This window comes from Hemicordylus capensis, chromosome 1, assembly GCF_027244095.1.
Source record: "Hemicordylus capensis ecotype Gifberg chromosome 1, rHemCap1.1.pri, whole genome shotgun sequence".
Classification (NCBI taxonomy): domain Eukaryota; kingdom Metazoa; phylum Chordata; class Lepidosauria; order Squamata; family Cordylidae; genus Hemicordylus; species Hemicordylus capensis.
The window spans coordinates 295,807,891-295,832,145 of NC_069657.1; the positions used below are offsets into that span (position 1 = coordinate 295,807,891).

The 24,255-nt window shown below is 43.0% G+C and overlaps 2 protein-coding genes across 2 annotated transcripts in view; both read left to right on the plus strand.

Annotated features, from left to right (window-relative positions):
* Positions 1 to 9,205, plus strand: part of HCRTR2 (hypocretin receptor 2) — a 32,244-nt gene extending 23,039 nt beyond the window's left edge. The window contains exons 5-7 of the mRNA XM_053286435.1: positions 466 to 686; positions 3,878 to 3,999; positions 8,979 to 9,205. Coding sequence (XP_053142410.1) covers positions 466 to 686; positions 3,878 to 3,999; positions 8,979 to 9,205 — 570 coding nt within the window. The remainder of the gene's footprint in view (positions 1 to 465; positions 687 to 3,877; positions 4,000 to 8,978) is intronic.
* A 3,419-nt stretch (positions 9,206 to 12,624) lies between these two features.
* Positions 12,625 to 24,255, plus strand: part of GFRAL (GDNF family receptor alpha like) — a 35,384-nt gene continuing 23,753 nt past the window's right edge. The window contains exons 1-3 of the mRNA XM_053286434.1: positions 12,625 to 12,687; positions 19,059 to 19,193; positions 22,838 to 22,987. Of these exons, the coding sequence (XP_053142409.1) occupies positions 12,666 to 12,687; positions 19,059 to 19,193; positions 22,838 to 22,987 (307 nt within the window). The 5' untranslated portion in view covers positions 12,625 to 12,665. The remainder of the gene's footprint in view (positions 12,688 to 19,058; positions 19,194 to 22,837; positions 22,988 to 24,255) is intronic.

Here is a 24,255-nt window from a genome sequence, read left to right on the forward strand (position 1 = left end):
AGGGCAGCTCACACGAATAGCCTTAAAGGGGTCCCTCCCCACCAGGCTTTTACCCAGGTGAAAGGGCATGAGCTCACCCTTCTCCCTGGTTGTGGGCTCTGGTTTCCTCAGGCACCCTGTTTGTGGAGGTATCTCCCAATGCACCGTGCTCCTCCTGCAGTGCATTGATGAATATCTGGAGGCTGGGCTGCATTCACCTGGCCTCCAGAACACCACACTGCCAGGAGCAGTGTGGCTTGTGTCTATGCACAATCCGCGCATCCCACAAAAGAAAGAAGATCATCTGGGGGGAAGGTTGGTTTGACCCTGCCTCTCCCCCCCCCCACTTTCCCCGCTCCATATAAAGGTCATGGGAACTATCTTTGAGTGTATCTGCTTTGTACCTGCAGCTGGCCAATCAATGCAACACATTTTCTCTGTAGGCAAACAGCAGTAATCTAGATTTCAGTTACTCTGCTCTGTTAGATCCCAGGAACTTCCTCCATTGTCCAGAGAAAATGGAAGCCTCTGCGGCCTACAGCACAGGCCCGAGGCCTGAGGCCATCAGCAAAACTGAGGGTTGGTGCCATGGCAGCTGAAATCAAACAGGTTCGAACAAGGAGGAAAACAGCACGGATGCTCATGGTTGTTCTCCTTGTTTTTGCTCTTTGCTATCTCCCAGTTAGCATCCTCAATGTATTAAAAAGGTAAGCTTCAGACACAAAAAAATAATAACTAGTTATTATTTTGGGATTATTTTGGGAAATGGGATTATCTTGACCCATTTCAAACTGGCTTTCGGGCTGGCTATGGGGTGGAGACTGCCTTGGTCGGCCTGATGGATGATCTCCAATTGGCAATTGACAGAGGAAGGTCCTTCTGGACCTCTCGGCGGCTTTTGATACTATTGACCATAGTATCCTTCTGGAGCGTCTGAGGGGGTTGGGAGTTGGAGGCACTGCTTTGCAGGGGTTCCGCTCCTACCTCTTGGGCAGGTTCCAGATGGTGTCCCTTGGAGACTGCTGTTCTTCAAAATCTGAACTTTTGTATGGTGTTCCCCAGGGCTCCATACTGTCTCCAATGTTGTTTAATATCTACATGAAACCGCTGGGAGAGATCATTAGGAGATTTGGAGCCGGGTGCTATCAGTATGCTGATGATACCCAAATCTATTTCTCCATGTCAGCATCATCGGGAGAGGGCATAACCTCCCTAAATGCCTGCCTGGAGTCGGTGATGGGCTGGATGAGGGATAACAAACTGAGACTGAATCCGGCTAAGACGGAGGTACTCATTGTGCGGGGTCAGCACTTGAGAGATAATTTTGATCTGCCTGTTCTGGATGGGGTCACACTGCTCCAGAAGGAACAGGTAGGCAGTCTAGGGGTGCTTCTGGATCCGAGCCTCTCCCTGGTGTCCCTGGTTGAGGCGGTGGCCAGAAGTGCCTTCTATCAGCTTCAGCTGATACGCCAGCTGCATCCATTTCTTGAGGTGAATGACCTCAAAACAGTGGTACATCTGCTGGTAACCTCCAGACTGGATTTCTGTAATGCGCTCTATGTGGGGCTGCCCTTGTATGTAGTCCGGAAACTACAGCTGGTCCAGAAGGCTGGTCTCTGGGTCATCTCAGAGAGACCATATAACTCCTGTATTGAAGGAGCTACACTGGCTGCCAATATGTTTCCAGGCAAAATACAAGGTGCTGGTTATAACCTATAAAGCCCTAAACAGTTTTGGGCCCTGGGTATTTAAGAGAATGCCTTCTTCGGTATGAACCCTACCGCCCACTGAGATCATCTGGAGAGGTCCGTCTGCATTTGTCACCGGCTCATCTGGTGGCCACTCAGGGACGGGCCTTCTCCGCTGCCGCCCCGAGGCTTTGGAATGCACTCCCTAGTGAAATACGAGCCTCTCCATCTCTGACAGCTTTTTAAAAAGTCTTTAAAGACACATCTCTTCATCCAGGCTTTTAAATTAATGTTGTTTTAGTGGTTTAAATGCTGTTTTAAAGTATTGTTTTAAAATTTTTTAATTGTTGTAATGTGTGTGTTTTCCCCCTCCCCATTTTTGTCTTAACGAATGTTTTACTTTGTTTGTATCCTGTTGTAAACCTCCCAGAGATGTAAATTTTGGGCGGTATAAAAATGTTTTAATAAATAAAAATAAAATAAATAAAATAGGGGGATTTTTAGGGTTTAAAATAACTGATTGTATTATTATTTATTTTGCTTTTCAAGAAAAATGTTTGCAAAGCCGTTTATATAGTATAAGGAATAAGAAAATGGTTCTTTGTCTCAAAGAGGTTCATGGCCTTCAATCAATCAATCAATCAATCAATCAATCCTTTATTACAGTCACTGACCAGCCAAAACAGAAAAACAGAAACATTCTAGTTGGGATTGAAAGGGACAGTTGTCCTTCCCTTGCTAAATAGAAGAGAACCACCATTTTTAATGGAGCCTCCTTACCAGTTTGTGGGGGTTTAATTATTAGAAATAATTTTAAACAGATATGTTCATATTAAATAACTAAGAAACAAAAGAACTCTATTTGCCACTGCAAATCATCAGTTAAATAATCATATAGCAGCAATAGCTGAAGCTGTAGTAGTAAAGTAGGAGCAGTAAAGTTAGTAGTACTCTTGAAGTAGCAGCAGCAGCAGCACTAACGAGAGATGACACTGCCTTATACTGGGTCAAGGCATTGGTCCATCCAGCCCAATGACTGGCAGCAGCTCTCCAAGGTCTGAGACAGAAATGCTTTCTCCCACCCTGCTACCTGAGGAGTTTCTTTTAACTGGAGATTGGGGCTGAACATAGGGCTGCAAAATTTGCTGCAGGACAAGCATGTGCCTTTGCACTGAGCAATAATTAGTCAGTGATTTGGGGTATGGTCTGAATGCTGCCACAACAATATGGTCTGAATGCTGCCACATGATGCCACAACCTTCCCAAGTTAAACAAGTCTAGGTCTGGTCAGTCCCTGGATTCATGGATGTCTTGGAACTCCATATACACTACCTTGAATGCCAGTCCATGAATGCCAGTCCATGAAGATGGGATATAAATGTAGTAAATGAGTACATTTCAATTTCTAGGAAGTAGGTCTTGTTGATTAGGGCTAAGCATCAGAGGGCAGTAGAGGTGAGCATTTGCCTGGACCTCAAGATCCAAAATTCTCACTTGGCATGGAACACTCAAGATGGTTAGAGGATGCGCAAGAGAATTCTCAGTTTGGCCCCACCTCTTCCAAGTCAAAGGGCCATGCTGAAAGTGCATTTTTCAAAATCCTATCTTTGATTTCAGTGGGGTACATGCACAGGTAACTGCACTCATAACTGCAGCCTTAGATCACAGTGCAGAGACTTGCTTAACCAACAGGTTTGTACTTTGATTATTGTTATCTTAGGCATATAGTAATATGCCTAATAGTCATTTAACCTAGGTGTGTTGACTCCGTTTTGTTAGAATTTAAATTCTTATTGTTTCAATTTTGACTGTGAACTGCCCTGAGCCATTTTTGGATTGTCCATTATACAAATGAAGTAAACACTCATTAGAGTATTCTAGGCTGCAAGCCAGAGAGGCATACATTATTGTTATCACTTCTATAGATCCTACAGCGACTTGCAGTTTCTCACCACTGCCCTCACTTGGGATGCATATTGAGACTCCAGTGCTGCAGAAAAGTGTGCACTGCAGTGCCCATTGATTTCCATGGGGTCCACTTGGAGAACACATGGAGGAATTTGCCTTTCTATAGTTGACTGTTATGTATTTGTGGTATTCTGCATTTTGATTCATATATATAATGCCAGTCTTCAGAGATTAGCAAAGTTAAAAAGTGATATTCATTCAGACTTTTAATGTATTGTCTTTATCTTTTTTCTTTTTGCAAGGGTATTTGGGATGTTTAACAATGTCAGCGACAGAGAAACTGTATATGCCTGGTTTACGTTCTCTCACTGGCTTGTATATGCAAATAGTGCCGCAAACCCCATTATTTATAACTTTCTCAGTGGTAAGTACGTAGGTCAGTACAATTCCTAGAATCTAGAAAGCAATGCAATCTAGAAAGCAATGCAATCAACTCATAAGCAACAGCTGTTGTCGCCTATTTAATATTCAAAGCTAATTTCTTCTGTTTTGCAAGGGGAGGGCAATATCCACATCACACAATATCCCCATCACACAGAAGGGTGAGCAGAGGAGTAAGGGAAATAAATGGTCCAAGCTGGTCAGTAAGCTGATGCAGCTGATCATTAGTCTGGCTAGGGATGGTTGAATCTCAACACCAATATGTTGAGGAAAGATTATTTGCATGAGGTCTTGGCTTCTCATCTGAACTTCTTAAAACCAGCCTGGAAAACACACAGAGGAATTATTGCAGTGGCTTTTGAAAGGCACCCCAGGCAATCTGTGGTCATGCTAATTTGGCAAAGAGGCACCCTTTAATGTGGTGATTCTCTTTATTTAGCAGTAGGGATGTGCATAAAACCGGTTCTCCCGGTTCGGTTCGGATCCGAACCGGGTCCGAACCGGACCAGGGTGGTTCGGTTTTGGTTTTGCCGAACCACCCCCCCAGTTCGGTTCGGATCCGAACCGGTTCGGATCCGAACCGAACCGGTTCGGATCTCAAAAAATAGCTGGTTTGAAAGGGGACCTTGTGTTCTACCTGCCACCCAAATTTCAAGTCGATTGGACCTTCCTCTGATTTTTGGCGATTTTTTAAAGTTTTAGTGACTTTGGGGCAGTTCGGGGGCATAGCATGGGATCTGGGCAAAAGGAGTGGGGTGGGGTGGTAGTGCCTAATGGGTGCAGGCTACCACCCCAATTTCAGGGGGATTGGGCAAAGGGCTGATTTTTGGTAAATTTCTGAAAATTTCATGTCTTTGGGGCAGATTGGGGCATATTGGGGCAGAAAGTGGGGGCTGGGGCATAATAGTGGGGTGTGGTGGTAGTGCCTCATGGGTGGAGGCTACCACCCCAATTTCAGGGGGTTTGGACAAAGGGGTGATTTTTTGAGAATTTTTGAAGTTTTAGTGACTTTGGGGCTGTTTGGGGGCAGAAAGTGGATCTGCCCCAAAAGAGTGGGGTGGGGTGGTAGTGCCTAATGGGTGGAGGCTACCACCCCAATTTCAGGGGGATTGGGCAGAGGGCTGATTTTTTGAGAATTTTTGAAGTTTGGGTGTCTTTGGGGCAGATTGGGGGCAGAAAGTGGATCTGCCCCAAAGGAGTGGGGTGGGCTGGTAGATAGTGCCTAATGGGTGGAGGCTACCACCCATCCCCAATTTAAGAGTGATTGGGCAGAGGGGTGAATTATGGTGAATAGAAAAGGTGTGAATTCTCATTCTATCATAGCAAATGAGATATTTTTCAATTAAACAACTCTCATGACCCCACTTTCACTTTTTCACACTTTCCTTTACTATGAATAATATGAGGAAGTAATCAATTTAGCACACTTCACCTTATGAAGACAAACCTCATACAAATAAATTCACCATAATTCACCCCTCTGCCCAATCACTCTTAAATTGGGGATGGGTGGTAGCCTCCACCCATTAGGCACTATCTACCAGCCCACCCCACTCCTTTGGGGCAGATCCACTTTCTGCCCCCAATCTGCCCCAAAGACACCCAAACTTCAAAAATTCTCAAAAAATCAGCCCTCTGCCCAATCCCCCTGAAATTGGGGTGGTAGCCTCCACCCATTAGGCACTACCACCCCACCCCACTATTTTGGGGCAGATCCACTTTCTGCCCCCAAACTGCCCCAAAGTCACTAAAACTTCAAAAATTCTCAAAAAATCACCCCTTTGTCCAAACCCCCTGAAATTGGGGTGGTAGCCTCCACCCATTAGGCACTACCATCACACCCCACTATTCTGCCCCAGGCCCCACTTTCTGCCCCAATATGCCCCAATATGCCCCAAAGATATGAAATTTTCAGAAATTTACCAAAAATCAGCCCTTTGCCCAATCCCCCTGAAATTGGGGTGGTAGCCTGCACCCATTAGGCACTACCACCCCACCCCACTCCTTTTGCCCAGATCCCATGCTATGCCCCCAAACTGCCCCAAAGTCACTAAAACTTTAAAAATTCACCAAAAATCAGCCCTTTGCCCAATCCCCCTGAAATTGGGGTGGTAGACTCTAACCATTGGGCACTACCACCCCACCCCAAATTTTGCCCCTGGGCCCCTTTTTACCCCCCCCGAATCGATTCGGATTCAGATTTGGATTAAATCCGAATCCAAACCAAATCAAGGGTGATTCGGGTGACCCAGATTCGGGCACAAAACAGAACAGGGGTGATTCGGTTCAGGTCCGAGCCAAATCACCTGAAATCCCAAATCGCACACCCCTACTAAGCACACACACAGAGAAGAAGCAGGAGGCGGAGTGTGGATTCTATGATAGCATATTAGAGTGGATTGATGGTGTCTCATTGAAAATCTCATTTGCTATCATAGAATCCACACTCAATACCTCAGAAACAAGAGAACCCTGTACCCATGGGGGTGCCCCTACCAGAGATCCCTGTACCCCATGGGTTAGAAACCCATGGGGGTGGTTGGGACCCTATGTGCACTACACCACCACTTGCTCTGGGCCACCCCAGCACCCCCATGTACACTTATAGGGCTGCTGAAAGCTCCATTATAACTTATTATGAGGAAAAACCTTAAAGACGCGTAAACTTCAAAAATCACTTAAAAATCACCTCTTTGCCCAATTCCTTTCAAATAATTCTGATAGCTTCCTTGCCCACCCTAGGAACTACCACCCACCACACTGCACTCTACGACACCCCTTTCCCCCCGACGTGAAGCTATACATTTGCTGCAATCCTAATTATTCTCTATGAGGAATTCAAAAACACTTAACAATTCACCAATAATCAGAGGAGTGTCCAATTGCCTTGAGATTTTTTGGGTGGTAGGCACCCATGCCTGTCTACCACCCACCCTGCTTTTGTGCTCCTAGGTCCTCCACAACAGGGGATATGGACTGGTTCGGGTCCCATTATACTCAATGAGAAAAATAATTAAAAATATTTCAAATATTCATAAAAAATCATAGGGGTGTCTGATTGCTTCAGGGTTTGCATGGTTGTTGGCACCCATGAGTGCTCCACAATAAGAAATAATGGCCTGGTTCGGGTCCCATTATATCCTATGAGAGAAAAATAAAAATATTTTTCAAAAATTCATAAAAAATCGTACGAGTGTCCAATTGCTTTGGGGTTTGGGTGACAGGTACCCCTGGGTGCCAGCTACCATCTGACCAATTTTCAGCTTTCCGAACCGATCCGAACCGGTCCGAACCGGTTCGAAACGAACCACCCCCAGTTCGGTTCGGATTCGAACCGAACCAGGGGTGGTTCGGTTCGATCCGAACCTCCGAACCGGAACCGGTTCGGACCCGAACCGGTTCGGATCCGAACCGGTTCGCACATCCCTATTTAGCAGGGGGAGAGTAACTGGCCCTATCCAGCCCCAGCACAGTACTTCCAGTGACTGTTGCTGGTGTGTGTCTTATGTTTCTTTTTAGAATGTGAGCCCTTTGGGGGCAGGGATACCTCTTATTTATTTATTATTTCTCTTTGTAAAGCACCCTGAGCCATTTTTGGAAGGGCAGTATAGAAATTGAATAAATTAACTACAACAACACAGAAAGCTACTGAATCAGACCATTGGTCCATCTCCGACTGACCGTAGCTTTCCAGGGCTTCAGACAGGATATTTTCTCAGCCATACTTGCAGATGCCGGGGATTTAACCTGGGACCTTCTGCATGCAAAGCAGCGATGGCCCAGTGGTAGAGCAACTGCTCTGCATGGAGATAAGTCACTGACCCAGAGACACCCAGTGAGGATCATGGATGAATGAGGATTTGAACTTGGTTCTCCCCAGTCTTTGTCCAATGCTCTAACCACTACACCACACTGGGTCTCACAGTAATGCTGCACCAGTGCTACTGTACACATGTGTTGGAATTACAACAACCTCCCCTTCTCCCGGAAGCCGTCATCTGAAAATAAGTCCCTGAGGGCTGCACAACAATCAGGGAAATGTCACAGAGATCTTCCTGGGGAAGACGAGGCCATCAAAATTTGCCCTAGCCAGCAGTGGAGCTAAGTCAGTTGAACGTTTCCTGTTGTACTTGTGCTTCAGTAGCCAGGATGTCCACCACTGAGCTTCAATAATTCAACAGAAAGTCAGGACTAACAATATAATTTAATTATTTTACTTTACCAAGCAGAGAGAGACGACAATAAAAATGTGGGAGGGGGAAAGTGTAAAATAATCTGCATAGCAAGAGTCATTTTATTACATTTTTGCTGCTATCTTCTGGACTTACTCAAATAATATCAGTTAGGGGTGTGCTAATTGGCCCAGTTCAAACTGTGGTTCGACTTGAACCGGGGTGGTCTGAGTGGTCCAAATTTGAACCAGCCTGGCCCAATTCAGGCCTTCTCCGGCCTAGTTCTGGCAGCAGAGGCCATTTTAGTTACCTAAATTCGTGACCTAGCATGCATGGAGGTCACTAAAATGGCCTCCGCACATTTACGGAGGCCCAAACTGAACCAGAGCCATCCTGGGCTAATCTGGAGAAGGCCAGAGGGGTGAGGGTGGGGGAACTGCCACCACCGATTAAAGTAAGTAGCCCTGACTCCCCTCCCGCACTCTCTAGCTCTAAGAAACCCCCTGACCCTTTAAAAATAGATGCCTGAATCAGTCCACAAACTGGTTCAAATCAGTCTGGCGGCTGAACCAGACCCGGTCTTATTTGAATGGAACCAAAACTGGGCTGGGTCGGTTCAAGACCAATTCAGATTTGAACCAAACTGGTCTGGCCGCTTCCATGCATATCCCGAATACCTGTGGTATTTCTAAAATATTATTGCTCGGTAATCATTTTTGTGTATTGTTTGTTGAAATATAGCTTATATGAGTTGTGTATTCTCATGTTGCTATTGCTATTTGATTGGCAGGAAAATTCAGAGAAGAATTTAAAGCAGCCTTTTCCTGCTGCTGCTGCTTTGGCATTAGACATTCCCAAAATGAGCGACTCCGAGGACGGACAAGCACAGGAAGTCGAAAATCCTTGACAATCCAAATCAGCCACTTTGATCATGCAACAAAGTTGTCAGAGCATGTTGCACTGACCAATATTAGCCAGCTACCAACACATGACACTGGACCTATTCACAGCTGGTAGTGTCCTAGTTTCCATGCCTTTTAATGCCTTTGTAAATTAAAATATGTGCATCTGTCTAAACCATTAATGATAACATTGCACATCGAATTGGAAGGTCGGATTGTGAACTGTCATAAATTCAGATTACTGTATAATTTTTTTAACAACTTACATAATGTTCATTTCATTTGCTCTTGAATTATAAGAAGATATCATTTGGGAAAGATATTAAAATTTTTATATCTATATTTTCATTGGTCCGATCTTTTGATGGGTTTGGTTCCTCAATATAAAATGGGTACATACAATGTTTACTGGAAGTTTCAAAGTATAGTACACGACACTACCTTATAATGGGTCGAAGTACTGGTCCATCTAGTCTACTTTGACTCTTAGCATCTCTTCAGGATCTTCGGCAAGGCTCTTTCCCATCACCTGCTATTTGATCCTTTTGACTAGAGATGTCAGGGATGAAACCTGGACCTTCTTATGCAAAGATGTACTCTGTTATTCAACTATTGTGCCTCTGCTCTAGGTAAGTAAGCTATAATCCAGAACAACACATTATGACAAAAACAGGATTGCTCCCCAAAATATAAACCCAATGTCAGGAGCTCCCACTCCTGATGCATAATATCTAGTAAAATTTATCCATCTTCTTATGTCTTGATAATATGCATTTCCTCACTCCATACTGCACATCTCTGGCTGCTACGGATATGGAAGAAGAGATGGGTAGGTTTGACAAGACAACTTAGCAATGTCTCTCTAAAAAAAGCCTGATTCTTATTGGAGGGCCATTAACAATTTTGCATTATTTGCTGGTAGAATGCTTATAAACAACCAAGGCAATGGCTTCCTGCAAAGATGCTTGTGGGTGTTAATTGCTACACAATTATTACACCTGATCTGTGGCAGCTTCACTTGGTTCCAGGACAAATTCAAAATGCTGATCTTGATCTTCAAAGCCCTATGCAGCTTGGGACTCTTGGAGATGCAGCTCCTGATTGCATCAGCTCTTAGCACGAGCAACTAAGAGTTGCCCACTGTTGCCTACTCTATTGCCCACTAGGGGCATTGGGGTTAGAGATAGCTAGTAAGGGCATTTCCTCTCTGACCATGCTTTGATTCCCCTTTGTTAGACTGATAGTCTCAGATTTCATTCTCTCAACTGGAGAGAGAGACTTCCTTCTTCTCCCTTCCCCACTTCCTGTATGTAGCTAGCATTGAGGCATGCAGGTCTTAATCTTTCTCCCTGATGGATTTACCTAATAAACTACCTTATTTAGAACTTTAACTCTATGTCTCCAGACAATATTAATTAGTGGTGCTCCATTACCTATGCACTTGTGCTGTAGGTAAAGTTGTTCTTTTTAAAATAAAGAATTCTCCCCTCAGGAGTTCTCTAACAGGGACCAGGATATTTGTTGGATTGTATTCACCTCTATGAATCTGCCAGGGTCCTCAGATCTTCATCTCAGGCTCTGCTCTCAGCCAGAGGCACTCTTACCCCTGGACTTTGGGGTAATCATCTTTAATCTGTCCTGGGTGGTGTGGTTTGAGCCCTCAAGAACCTACATGCTAAAAAATGATGCTTAACTCACGGGGGGGGGGCTCCAAAGGCCTTTAGGTCCAGGCTCCAAAATTACCTAAGAGCACCTCTGCTCCCAGCCCTGCCACTGATGCAATGCAGTTGGTGTGGAGCAAGGGCAGGACCTTCTCAGTAGTGGCCCCCTGTTTTGAAATGCCCTCCCTGAGGTGCTTCATCACTCTCCCTCTCTCATTTGTTTTAAAAGAATCTGAAAGGTCTTAAAATGGTGTTTAATTTGGTTTCCAGTTTTAATCGTTTTTGTCCTTTCTGCCATTTTTCTTGCTGTTTTGTTTCATGCGATGATGCTGATGCTGATGTTTGTTTTATTTTTGTTTTCTTGTAAGCTGCCCCAAGTAAGTGTGCTGGAGAGGCAGGATAGAAATATTTTAAACAACATAATTCCCAACGTTGGCTGTGACTACATTGAGAGGAAGGAGTTGGGCCATGAGCCCCCTGACTACTGAAAGCCCAATTACTTCAGACTGGGGGACCATAGAAAGAGGGAGATACCTCTGCTCCTCTTTCTCAGCATCATAGAGTTATTCAGAAAAAACATAGCAAATAATCTTGCAGCATCTTAAAGACAACCAATTTGATGTGGAAAGCCACAATAAATCTGCTAGTCTTTAACATGCCCCCAAACTTGGTCGTTATCACTGCAACAACTTAACAAGACTTCCTCTCTAGAATTCATTCAGCTTGTCATTAAAATAATGATCACATTCACAAAATTCCTATACACCTTGTTGTTGCTCATAGAAAATGCAATATTTTAACATCAAATCACTTTAAATGTTAAGCTGGTCTAAAGACCATAATAAATTTACTTAACATAAAATCATAATGCAATGTAATGGTATATTTTATATATTCCTTAAAACATGTATATTCTGCATTTCTAGCAACTTGGATTGCCCAAAGATGAATTACAACAAATAATTAAAAACACTATCCATTACAATAAAAAGAAGTAGAACAGAAACAGCAGCCAGCAAAATAGCAGCTAGATAGTGAAATCTGTAGCTATCAAAAATTAAGTGCCACTAAAGGCTTGGGCAAATTTTAAAAAGTGCCCAATATAGTATCAGTTTCGGCAGTCACAGTGTGCAGTCACAGAATAATAGAACACACCTGCTTTTTTTTGCAACACTTTCTCAAGACACTGTAACCACCTTTATGCAGTGCCTTTGATCATTTCTGCCCTTATCCAGTCGAATCCTCGCTAGAAGCCCATCTTTCTTGGGCCATGCCTACAAGAGAGCATTCTAATGCTCCGATCTTATTCATGCACAGCAAGTGCTCCGAAGTTGCTGTAAAAGTGCCCGATGTGGCCTTTGGATTTTTGACGCAACCAACCATGCAGCTGCCTGTTTTCACCCTACAGAAGTTTATATCCAATACTCCACCCATAACCAAACACTGAAAGAGTAGGAAAACAAACCCACCCCTGTTTTGTTCTTTAGTTAGTTTGTTTTTTTCCAGACGGCTAAGATGGTTATCATAAGTAAACGTGGGCATCAAGAATAACCTGGAGCTTTCCTGACTAGACATTTACTAAATAATACTAAATACAAGCATTATTCATCTGGACTGACAGGCAGTAGCATGTGCGATTAGCGACTTCTTGATCCGCTCCGCTGAGCTCAAGAAAACTGCAACAACAGGTGTGGATTTATATTTATTGCCTCTCCGCGATACTTGTCGGTGAGGGGAGTCTCGCAAGTTAGCTCACTCTCTCAGAGCCAGGCTAGACCAATCGCAGGCGTTGGCGACAAGGAGAGCGCTGTCCGGGGGGCTTGGTGATGAAATTACTCGGGGCGTTTGTGGAAAGGTTTCAGTGAGTGGCAGACGTCAAATCTGCAGTCTACTGCGCTCAAACTCGGAATCACGATGGGCTTCGTTCTGTTCCTAGGTAAGTTCTCAAGATTTTGCTTCAAGCAACCCGAGCTTAAATATGCTTGTTTGGCAGCAGATCACAATGTGTTCGCCGGGCTTATTCTCAAGAAAATGTGCATAAGATTGCAGCTTAGTTCTGCGGGAGGTGAAACTTGGAAGCATCAGACACGTGTCCTGGCTGTTTATCTGTCTGTTATTCTATGGGTTCTACTGTGTATTCACTGGAAAGAATAGAGCCATACTGTACATGCTGGCTTTGTACACAGATATCTGCTCTAATTTAAGTTTTGGTTTCTTTCTCTTTCTCCACCCCAGACATTACAAAGTTGATGAAATGGCAGCTTTGAGGTGTTTTTTGTTTTTTTGTTGAAAAGATGACATTTTTTGATTCACTTACTTACACAGTTACTAGATTTTAGCCTTCATTACTGTCAGGGGAAAAAATACCACTTATTTAAAATAATTTTGCTAACTTTACAGAGGGAAGAATTTTCTATCCTGCATACATCACAACAAAATGCATGGACAGCCTGTATGCATGCATAATATACATGCACGTATGTGTGCATCTCTTATAACCTAAACCCTTGGGCACTCCTGTGCACCACTTCTATGCTTTCCAAACATGTGTGCTTATTTTATCTGTGCAAACAGTTTTCCTACATTTAACACCATTAGTCCTAAGATTTTCATTTGTATACACAGCAGTACATTGTCTCTTTACAGCACATTTCCTAAAGACATAGTGTGTTTCACACACATTCTTTTGATAATCATTCCAACAACCGGATAGCTTTCCTAAGGCCATCCAGCAAGTTCATAGGTAAAGATAAAGTATGCCGTCAAGTCGATTTCGACTCCTGGTGCCCACAGAGCCCTTTCAGCATCTTCCTATATCGATGCTGCCCGATATAGATGTTTCTGGGAAACATACCAGTGGGGATTCAAACCTGCAACCTTCTGCTTGTTAGTCAAGCATTTCCCCACTGCACCAGTTAAGGTAGTCTAGCAAATTCATAGCTGACTTAAATTTGAACCAATGACTCCTGGTTCATGAATGCAACCTCAGCACTGCAACAACTCTTGCATCATGCTGGGATAAACCTCGTGGATGCACTTGCCCTCCTCATCTTCTCAAAGCATCTGTTCTGAAAAAATAGGACATGATCCAACCATATTTAAGCCCTTTTATTTCAATGGGAGAGATTTAAGCTCTAACTCTTCCGTTGCCATCAATGGGAGTTAAAGTTCTTAACTTTGGCTGGATTGTGTTCAGAATTAATAAGACATACTGCCATACAAAGAGAAACAATAACTCTTTATGTAGATGGAGGAACTTCTCTAATCATAAGAAAGGACTGAGGAAAGCAGTTGTTTCTTTCTTCAGATTGTCCTGTGTATTTTTGTTGGATGGATTCAAATATTGCCAGGTTAAATGACATTCCCAGTTGCTAAGAGGAGATGAACTGGAGACAGGCTCTCTGAAGTAATCTAGTGATTGAAAGTCTCTGCAGCCATCACATGGCAGTGAAGTCTCCATGCTCTATTGCAGGCTGGATCCCTATCCTTTCATTTCAGAGGCTAAAATGACCCTGAGTTGGGAAACAAAACTGGTTGAGTCAACCCATTCTGTCTCTTTAACAGTGGCTTTGTGTCTAGGGTTACTGGTGTTCTGTAGAGCAAGGCTAATCCTTTAAATGCTCTTGGCCATTCATGCTTCATGAGTCACGAGGCTTTCTTGTTCCTAGAGGTAATGTGTCACTGGAACACGCTTCACATATTTCTGGCAAGGATGGAAACAGCAAGCTGTTGATGATCCGATGCTGGCTTGCTTCACACTCAAATGCTATCTCTACAGTGGTGTCTCTTTTGGCGGAAATGACATCTAGCCAATGTATTTAGGCAAATGTGCTGACCCACTCTAGTCTGTAGAGGATGCCATGCCAGATCAAGCTAACACCAACACTGATACGAAAGGCAGCTATCAGGTGGACATAAAAGTGGGAGTTCTTGTTTAAACAAACATGCCGCTGTTTGCTGAGTAAAAAGCACAAGTTTATGTAGGGCCACATGAAGAGTTATTATTACCACTATTGACATTTCCCTTTGGCTTGGGATGGAAAAAGGAAAAACAGTTAAGTTAGACATACAGGAAGCTGTGGGATGAGAATGAGAATAAGGTGGCATGATGTCCCCATAAATTCATGAATTTTAAAAAATGTTTTTAGCATTTTTTAAAATTTATTTGAAATATTTATACCCTGCCCCCCAGTACATTACTGCTCAGGGCAGCTCACAACATTTGGAAAATAGTTACAATATAAAATCAGACTAATAAAATTAATCAAATTAAACAAGTTAAAAATTCAAGCTTTCATTTTCACTTAATAGCTGATCACCTGAGCAAACTGACTGAAAAAGACTAATAGACTCATTTTCACACAGTCCAACATTAGGTTGTTCTTCATACTGGCCATATGCCCTCTGATACTGACCATATACCCTCTCTGGAATTGAGCTTCTCAGGTTTAGGGGCTAGAGAACTGAGTCAATTTGAGGTGGCAAGGGAAGATGTTCTAAACTGTCTTGAAAAACTAAAAAGTAACAAATCACCAGGGCCAGATGGAATCCACCCAAGACTTCTGAAGGAACTCAAATGGGAAATTGCTGATCTTCTAGCAAAAATATGTATTAATTATTAATAATAATCATTAAATTTATATCCTGTTCTTCCTCCAAGGAGCCCAGAGCAGTGTACATGGTTATGTTTATCCTCACAACAACCCTGTGAGGTAGGTTAGGCTGAAAAATATGTAACTGGCCTAGAGCCACCCAGTGAGTTTCATGGCAGAATGTGGATTTGAACTCAGGTCTCCCCAGTCCTAGTCCAGCACTGTAACCACTACACCTCATGTAACATTATATTAATGTTTTAATTGGTTTTATATTGTGAACCATCCAGGCTTTTTGTATGGGGCGGTATAAGCTTAACTTCAGTGCCAGGTAAATTGATGGAAAGCATACTTGAGGATAAAATTGTTAAACATATAGAAGAACAGGCCCTGCTGAAGAAAAACCAGCATGGCTTCTGCAAGGGCAAACCTTGCCTTATTAACATTTTGGAATTCTTTGAGAGCGTCAACAGAGTTTGAATTGACACTCAAATTTATTTATCCTCCTCATCATCATAATCACCATCAGGTATTGGTACTCATTCTCTAAATGCCTGACTACAGGCAGTAATGGGCTGGAAGAGGGAAAATAAGTTGAAGCTGGATTAAAGCAAAACAGTAGGGGATCGAAATTTTTTGTGGGGGATAAAAATTTGAGGGATGTGATATATCTTCCTGCTCTGGACAGGGTTACACTCTACCAGAAGGAACATGTACTCAATTTGGGGGTGCTCTTAGATCTAGGCCTTACCCTGGGATCTTAGGTGTAGGCTATGACTAGGAGCACCTTTTATCAGCTCTGGCTGATTCGACAGCTGTGTCCATTCCTTGAAGAGAAGTATCTTAAAACAGTGGTGCTCCAGCTGGAAACCTCCAGGCTTGACTACTGCAATGTGCTCTACATAGGGCTGCCTATTTATTTTATTTTATTTTATTAAAACATTTTTATACCACCCAAAACTTACGTCTCTGGGCGGTTTACAACAGAATAAAAACAAAGTAAAACATTCGTTAAGACAGAAATGGGATGGAGATAGATAGATAGATAGATAGATATATCCAGTTAGTTCAAAATGTGGCAGCCAGATTGGTCTCTGGGGTAACCAATTATGTCCGTACTTAAGCAGCTGCACTGGCTGCCAATACGTTTCTGGGCAAAATATAAAATGTTGGTTATTACCTTTAAAGCCCTGAATGGCTTAGGTCTGGGTTACTTTAAAGAATGCCTCCTTATGTATGATCCCCACCTCATGTTGAGGTCATCTGGAGAGGTCCATCTCCAGCTGTTACCAGTGCATCTGGTGGCGACTTGGGACCGAGCTTTCTCTGTAGCTGCTCCTGGGTTGTGGAATGCACTACCCACAGAAATACATGGTTTAAATACATTACTGGGCTTTAAGTGATCCCTTAAGACTTATTTGTTTGGTCTGGTCTTCCAGGGTTTTAAAAATGTTTTAAATTGTTTAAATTGTTTTAACTGTTTTAAATTGCTTGAATTGTTTAGATTTTATGGTCTTAAGTTTGTTTGTTTGTTTTGGTTTTGTAAACCTTCCAGAGCCATTGGAGGGGGCAGTGTAGACATGTAATCATAAACAAATGAACAAACAGGTAAAAAGTGATCCAGTTGACATAGTATGCTTGGACTTCCAAAAAGCTTTTGACAAAGTTCCCCACTAAAGGTTCTTGAGTAAATGTAGCAGTCATGGGATAAGGGGACAGGTTCATGTGTGGATTGCTAACAGGTTGAAGGACAGGAAACAGATGGTAGGAATCAATTGACAGTTTTCACAATGAAGGGGACTAGGAAGTGGGGTCCCCCGGGTATCTGTACTGGGACCAGTGCTCTTTTAACTTGTTCATAAATAATATAGAAGTTGGGGTAAGCAACACAGTGGCCAAATTTGAAGATGACACTAAACTATTGCACAGCCTCAGGGACATAATTTCAGGAGTCACACTCAGCTAGAGAGCCTCACATTCAGCTACAATGAAAATTGGCTTACCCCATGGCACATGCTACACATTTTTTATATGCATGCATTGTTAGATGGATGTTAGCAACCTTTTTTTTTTTAAAAAAAGAAGTGAATGTTAGCAGATCAGTTTTGATTAGAAGTTGCTTATCTGTGCTTATAATATAACCATGGTCTCTGATTGGGCAGGAGAATGAAATTTCTACATGTTGCTCATTTAGGCCATTTGGCTGTCATAAAACTCAGGCTAGAAATGAACCTCATGAGATTAGTCACAGCTGGGTATGGCCTCTTTCTCTCTCCAGCCGGGAAGCGCACTGCTGCTGATACAATTTAGCCACACCCTATGGCTGATGTCCAGTCTCCACTAGCAGCCAGTGCCTTGTACTGCCTTCTTTTAGAGGAATTTTAATTTTTTTGCTGCACTCTGGCAAAGAGTTAGAGGCACTCAAGTGCTGCTGATGTCAGTAGGCTTAAACTGTGCCTAACTATGTACTGGATGGTGCCTACTTGGTTTCTCAAGGGGCCAAAAGCTTAATCTAGCTGTTTACACCAGTTTGCAGATTTTCTAGATTGGAAGAGCTAAAATCACAGGCAGGTACCAATGCCAGAAAAACTCACTTAAAGGTGTATTTGAAGGTTTGTTGCCTATGGCACAAGTAGCAGGTGCAGCCAAACCCCACCCACGAGCATCACCTTGCTCTAGAATTTTCTAGCAGGCAGGCAGGCGGGCAGAATGATGGAAGAGAAAATAAGAATGACTAGAAGAAGGAAGAGACTGACAGAGAAAGAGGGAATGAGAAATGAAAGGGAGTATGTCATGAGAAAGACAAACACAGAGAGGAAGTCAGAAAAATGGAGGTGCCTTGCACAGAATGGGACAGAATAAGGGAAAGATTTAATATATTTTTATATGGTGATTGCATTGAAATGGTATTCATCCTTATTTATTGTTTTTATCTTTTATTTTTATTTTCTATTTCTTTTTAAGGCACAACTTCCCTGTTAAACTCCAAAGGCCCAACTACACAAGAACTTAGTCTCCACCGCACATGTTTTTTGTGCTACAAAAAATGTGTTCAGTCAGCTACTTGTTAGAACAAATCTTGACTCACATTAGATACTGTGCTGTGGGCTAATTACTCTGGACTTGCAAAATTTAAAAGTTGTCTCTGACAACTTTTAAAAAGTCTTTAAAGACACATCTGTTCACCCAGGCTGTTAATTAAATAGTGTTTTAATAGTTTTAACATTGTTTAAAAATATTTTTAATTTTTTAAAAATTGTTTTGAAGTGTCAGTCTTTTCTGTTATCATTTATTTTGTTTTTATTAATGCTTTAACTTTCTGTCATTTATTCTGTTTTAACTAATGTTTTAACCTTTCTGTTGTAAACCACCCAGAGACATAAGTTTGGGTGGTATAGAAATATGTTAAATAAAAATAAATATTTTTTTTTAAAAACCACACAAAAACATGTGCACACAGACATAAATTTTTGACTCAAGCCTGGTCCATAATTATTTTTAATTTTATTTTTATTTTTATACCACCCCAAACATAATACATTTACATTAGGGGATCTGGAGTTCAATTGAGGCAGCCGCACTTGGTGGAATATAAATACATCCAATTTCCCCTTCCAAGCAAAATATAAACTATTTCTTAGCTTACAGTAGGAATGCAAAGGAATAGTACTTCCCTGAAGCATTATATACCATTTTACATGTATTTGTTTTGCAGCACTGGTGTTCTATTCCACAAATGCATCTGCTTTCCAGACATCTAAGTGTCAACACTTGCGAGAGAGATGTGTGAGTGAAAGCAGTCAATGTGCAAGTGTCCTGACTTTACTGGGAGATGTTTGCAGCATTTCAGGTAATGATGCACAGCTATATATTGCTCGCTGTTAATAGATGTATTTGTCCATGCCCCTGCAGCTTCTGTTAAAATTCACACTGACTTTAATTTCACACTTCCACATTTTTCATGCCACTTTCCCCCAGAAGAAACATCCCCATAGCGCAGCATTTCACAGTTGGAAGGGACCTTGAAGGTCCTCTAGACTGCGGTGGGGGGGGGCAGACTTGGCCCTCCAACAGTTGCTGAACTACAACTCCCATCATCCCCAGCCTCAATTTATTCTGGCCACCCCTATTCTAGACCTTGCTCAGACCATGTGAAATGCTCCAAACACTCAGAAATGCTATACAAATGCCAGCCATTATTGCCCCGTGCACACATCGCCTTCCAAGGACAATTCCTTTCCCTCTCACATAGGAACATAGGAAGCTGCCATAGACTGAGTCAGACCGTTGGTCCAGCTAGCTCAGTATTGTTGTCCCAGACTGGCAGCGGCTTCTCCAAGGCTGCAGGCGGGAGTCTCTCTCAGCCCTATCTTGGAGATGCTGCCAGGGAGGGAACTTGGAACCTTCTGCTCTTCCCAGAGCAGCTCTCAGAAGCACACGCATCTCCCTCCTCTGCAAACCTTTCCCATTCATTTCCCTGTTCTGCTGTAATATATGGAGGGCATTGGAGATGCAGGAACCCAGGAAGGTTCCTATTGGGAAAAGGATGTATCCCCTTCTCTAGCGAAATGAGTATTTGGTGTCTGACTCAGGGGAGACTGCTCAACCCAGAAGCAGGGTTTTGTTTTGTTTTTTAATGGCACAAGTTACTTGCATTCACCTTTCCCATTTGAATCAATCATAAGACATCTCCGTGTATCTCCATGGGAACTAAATGTTAACATGATACTGTTGATAATAACAGTGCTGAACATTCTTCATAGGACAAATTATAATGCCCAATGTGTCTCTCATTTGCTGCTCTTATTCAAAGGTACATAATCAATCTGAAGTTAATATAAATTTGTATGAGGTCCCCAAACACATAATATATACACACATCTGAAGTCAGAGGGAAAATCTGATATTTTCCACTTGAATGAGCTTATATTACCAGCAGTGCCTCTATTCAACAATAAAAGGGACAATTACAAAAAGTCCCACTCCAGCATAAATGAATTTCTGCATTTTTAACTGAGCAGCTGAATCAACACTATGAATTTGCCTGATGCCACTCGTAAAAGAAGCATATGCCACTTAGCACATGTCTTAAATGTGCACAGAGTATATTAAAGTTTGCTATTTTGTTAATTGAATCCTGGGTACCTTCAGATCTTTCTTCTAGCTTTCACCTCTCTGATCTGAACATCCTGCAGTCAAAGTCTTTTACCCCTCTTCTTCACAACAAGGATAGAGCCTTTTGAAAGTAAACTTCATTTTATTATCCTGACAAGCAAGTGAATTTTACATATGTTAGAAAGGCAGCAAATATCCCATACTACTGTTAGGGTGATGCCATGAGAAACAATACCGTATATTTGTGGTGACTCTCAATACCCATTCACAAGACCATTTTAAATAAATGCATCGTCACTTTTTGAGTTTTCTTCTGAAAGTGTTGAGAAGTGTTGAGCAACTGAAAGTGTTGAGAAGTACACTTGATAAGTAGTGTACTTATCCACATGATAAGTAGTGTTAAGAAAAACTGAGGTAAATCACTGATACATATACTAGCAAAATGCTCCACACTGTAGGTGACAGAGCAAAAACTTTCTACTTAATTCATCTCAGCTATAAATCAGTTGGGGGAGTAAGGGGTCCATCCAACCAACTATTGCAGTGTTCTTCATTGTAAAGCCCCAAAGGGCAGTGGTGGTCTCCATCAACACTAAGTTGATGAGCCCCTGGTGGCGCAGTGGTAAAACTGCCGCCCTGTAACCAGAAGGTTGCAAATTCGATCCTGACCAGGGGCTCAAGGTTGACTCAGCCTTCCATCCTTCCGAGGTCAGTAAAATGAGTACCCAGAATGTTGGGGGCAATATGCTAAATCATTGTAAACCGCTTAGAGAGCTTCCAGCTATAGAGCGGTATATAAATGTAAGTGCTATTGCTATTGCTAAGTGCAACCCTCTAACTGTTTATTGGGCCTGTGTGAAGCTTTGGCCAAAGCAGAATACTCTGCACAGCTCCCCTGGAACCACATGGAGACTGCCATTCCCACCATGCCAAGCTGCACTTTGCCCAGCACTGGGTGTAGAGAACTCCTTTGATGAGAAACTGAGCCCTCTTGAGTCCCTGCACCACCTTGGAAGGCATGCACAGAGTGCTGGGAAGTGTAGCCCTTCACAGCACTTTCCCCACAGCGCTTTTAAGAAAGGGCTCCATCTCTTTTAAGGGCCCTTCCAGCACCAAGAAAAGTACAGTACTGTGCAGAGGTCAGCACGATGGGTATGGCTCTCACATGGAAGCATTCCCCTACCCCCCACCCCCACCTCCCTTCAAGTCCCGGCTTGAAAAATAGTGAAGCTCACTGAACTACAGAAAGAGCTCAGCAAAGGGACTAGAAAGGGAATACCCTAAGTGGAGAGCTTTAAAAAAAGAATTCTAGAGAGGAAGCCATGTTGGTAAAGGTAAAGTGTGTCGAGTCAGTTTCAACTCCTGGTGCCCACAGAGCCCTGTGGTTGTCTTTGGTAGAATACAGGAGGGGTTGACCATTGCCTCCTCCCACGAAGTGTGAGATGATGCCTTTCAGCATCTTCCTATATCGCTGCTGCCTGATATGGGTCTGGGACTGGTTGGAGCAAAAAACAATGAAGAGTCTTGTGGCACCTTAGAGGTGAATGCCCCACCTAGCTTGTACTCCTTGAGGTCCCCCTCTCCAGTTCCCTTCAGCCAGGGCTGATCTCAAAGAATTCATCTTTAGAATGCTAAATCATGGCGACTGCCTGTAGAGGTGTGCATTTGTTTATGCAATGGAAGGGCAGGAAATTCTGGAATGATTGGCAAATACTGTATGGCATTTGTGTCATTTAGGATCCTTCTTTGTTTTCCTAGCAGAAGGGCTTCTATGTGGCATGGCAAAGCAGCCGGCGTTTTTCTTTCTTGAAAGCTGTCTGGCTATTTGCCCCCTTGTCCCCCTAACTCAGCCTGGCAGGACTTGAAAAGGTTTAGGCCTAAGAGCGGGATGGGGAGGGGGTTAGGCTTCACTCTGTTCCTCCCCTGCCACTCTGGCTGTTTTGAGTCCTTGTGTCTGCTCCTGCGACACTCTCCACCAGCCAGCCTCTCATCTCCAGCTGGCTCCTTATATATCTCCTCACAGGCTACACACCTCCCACCCCCTTATGCTGGGCCAATGCCCTCTTTATTCCCGTTAATGCCTCATCCCATACAGCTGTTGCCTGGTTCTTCCCCACACCTCCCTCTCTGGCCCCCACCCCTCAGGAACCACACCAATGACATCACTCCTGTGTGCCTCCCTCACGGCCCCTCCCAGCAGTCGCTCTGTCTCTGCCCACTCTGCGTTGGGAACTCCTGCTGGCCCTGGGCCATCCTGGGCTTCAGGGGCTCAGCCCTTGCCCATCAGTGGGCTCAATTCCCCCTTTCTCCACCCCATCATTTCTGTTTCCAACTTATGAAACCATTAACTTCATTATGTTTTTGACAACGAAAATCCAGGTAGCAACTGCACAGTGAAAGATTCGCTGAGCTGTAATAAAACATCCCAGTTCTTAATTGACAATTTCCAAGAATTTAAAGACTGCATCTGCACAAAAGATGGCTGCAACTTCAAAGAATTACTCGGCGAACAGTGTTTCACCAGTAAAGGTAATGGATAATGTCCACCCTGAGTACAAAATAATGGAATGCAACCATAGTATTGTGGATACAAAAATTTCTAGCTTGAGAAGGTTATGAACATCTGATTAGGTTGATCATGGGGACTCCAAAGGCTCTTCTGAGCAATTATAGTAGACTTGCAGGATGGTGTCCATCTCCATATTAGTATTTGTAATGTTGACCAGGATCCAGGCTACTGAATCCAGTTAAATCCTGAAGTTCAGAAAAGTAGAAACATTATCTGAGTAGCTGACACAGAATTGCTTTTAGAATAAGTAACATGAATAGCCAGGTGAGACATTAGTTACTTCCTAGTTGATCCCATCATATGGAGGGGAAAGGGAGCCCACTTTCCTCCCTGCCCACCTAGCACAGCAATCCCCACAGGTGCATATGAGGATGGATTGTACACTTTTGGCCTATATGTGTAAAACTCTGTGCACATTGGACAAAATATAATGAGCAATGCATGATCCCCACCCCCGAAAAAGCAGTCACATAATTATCCCCTGTGTACACAGTTTGATGTTTTTGAATGGATTAGTAGGAGTAGCTTGCCTTGCACAGTTTTTTAAGCACTAGTTGAATACATTTGCATACATTCTTTTATGCTCCTACACTCTTAGCCTGTTTCAGGCATTGGCTGAGCGGCAGGGCAGAAGAAAAATGTGTTACTTGTAATGCAAGTTGAATAATATGTTACATGTTATAGGAACACTGGTTTCTGAAGAGGGGCTAAGTCATATTCCCTGTACTGCCACCATAGATTTTCTAGATTCTAGCAGCTTCCCCATCACTGTTCCCTCTAAGGCATGCACATGTGCATGCGCTCACAAGTTTTTGGATGTCCGCTACATTCATTTTAGATCCCGCTCAGGTTGAATCAGGAAGGCCCCATTCTGAATGCAGGTGCGCACACACTGCCTTGATATTGCCGCCCAGAACAAATCTCATTCCTCACAGAGATGAAAAAAGTTAGAGGGACCACTGCTCCCCATGTCCCATATTAGCCTGTGGAATAAATCTGAGGGTGTGTAAAATAGGTTGACCCCTTGAAAACTGGAGAGTAGGGGTAGGAGCATATGCCTGCATAAGTTTCATCATGCAGCACACACAGACCTGAGCATCCCAGAGTCTTCATTAGCACACTGAGGGGAGATATATAGATATATAAATAAATTGTGGCTCGGGCAGCCCTCTTTTGAATCAAGCTGCCCATATTTATTTATTTATTTATTTTTAAAGACAAGCATCTG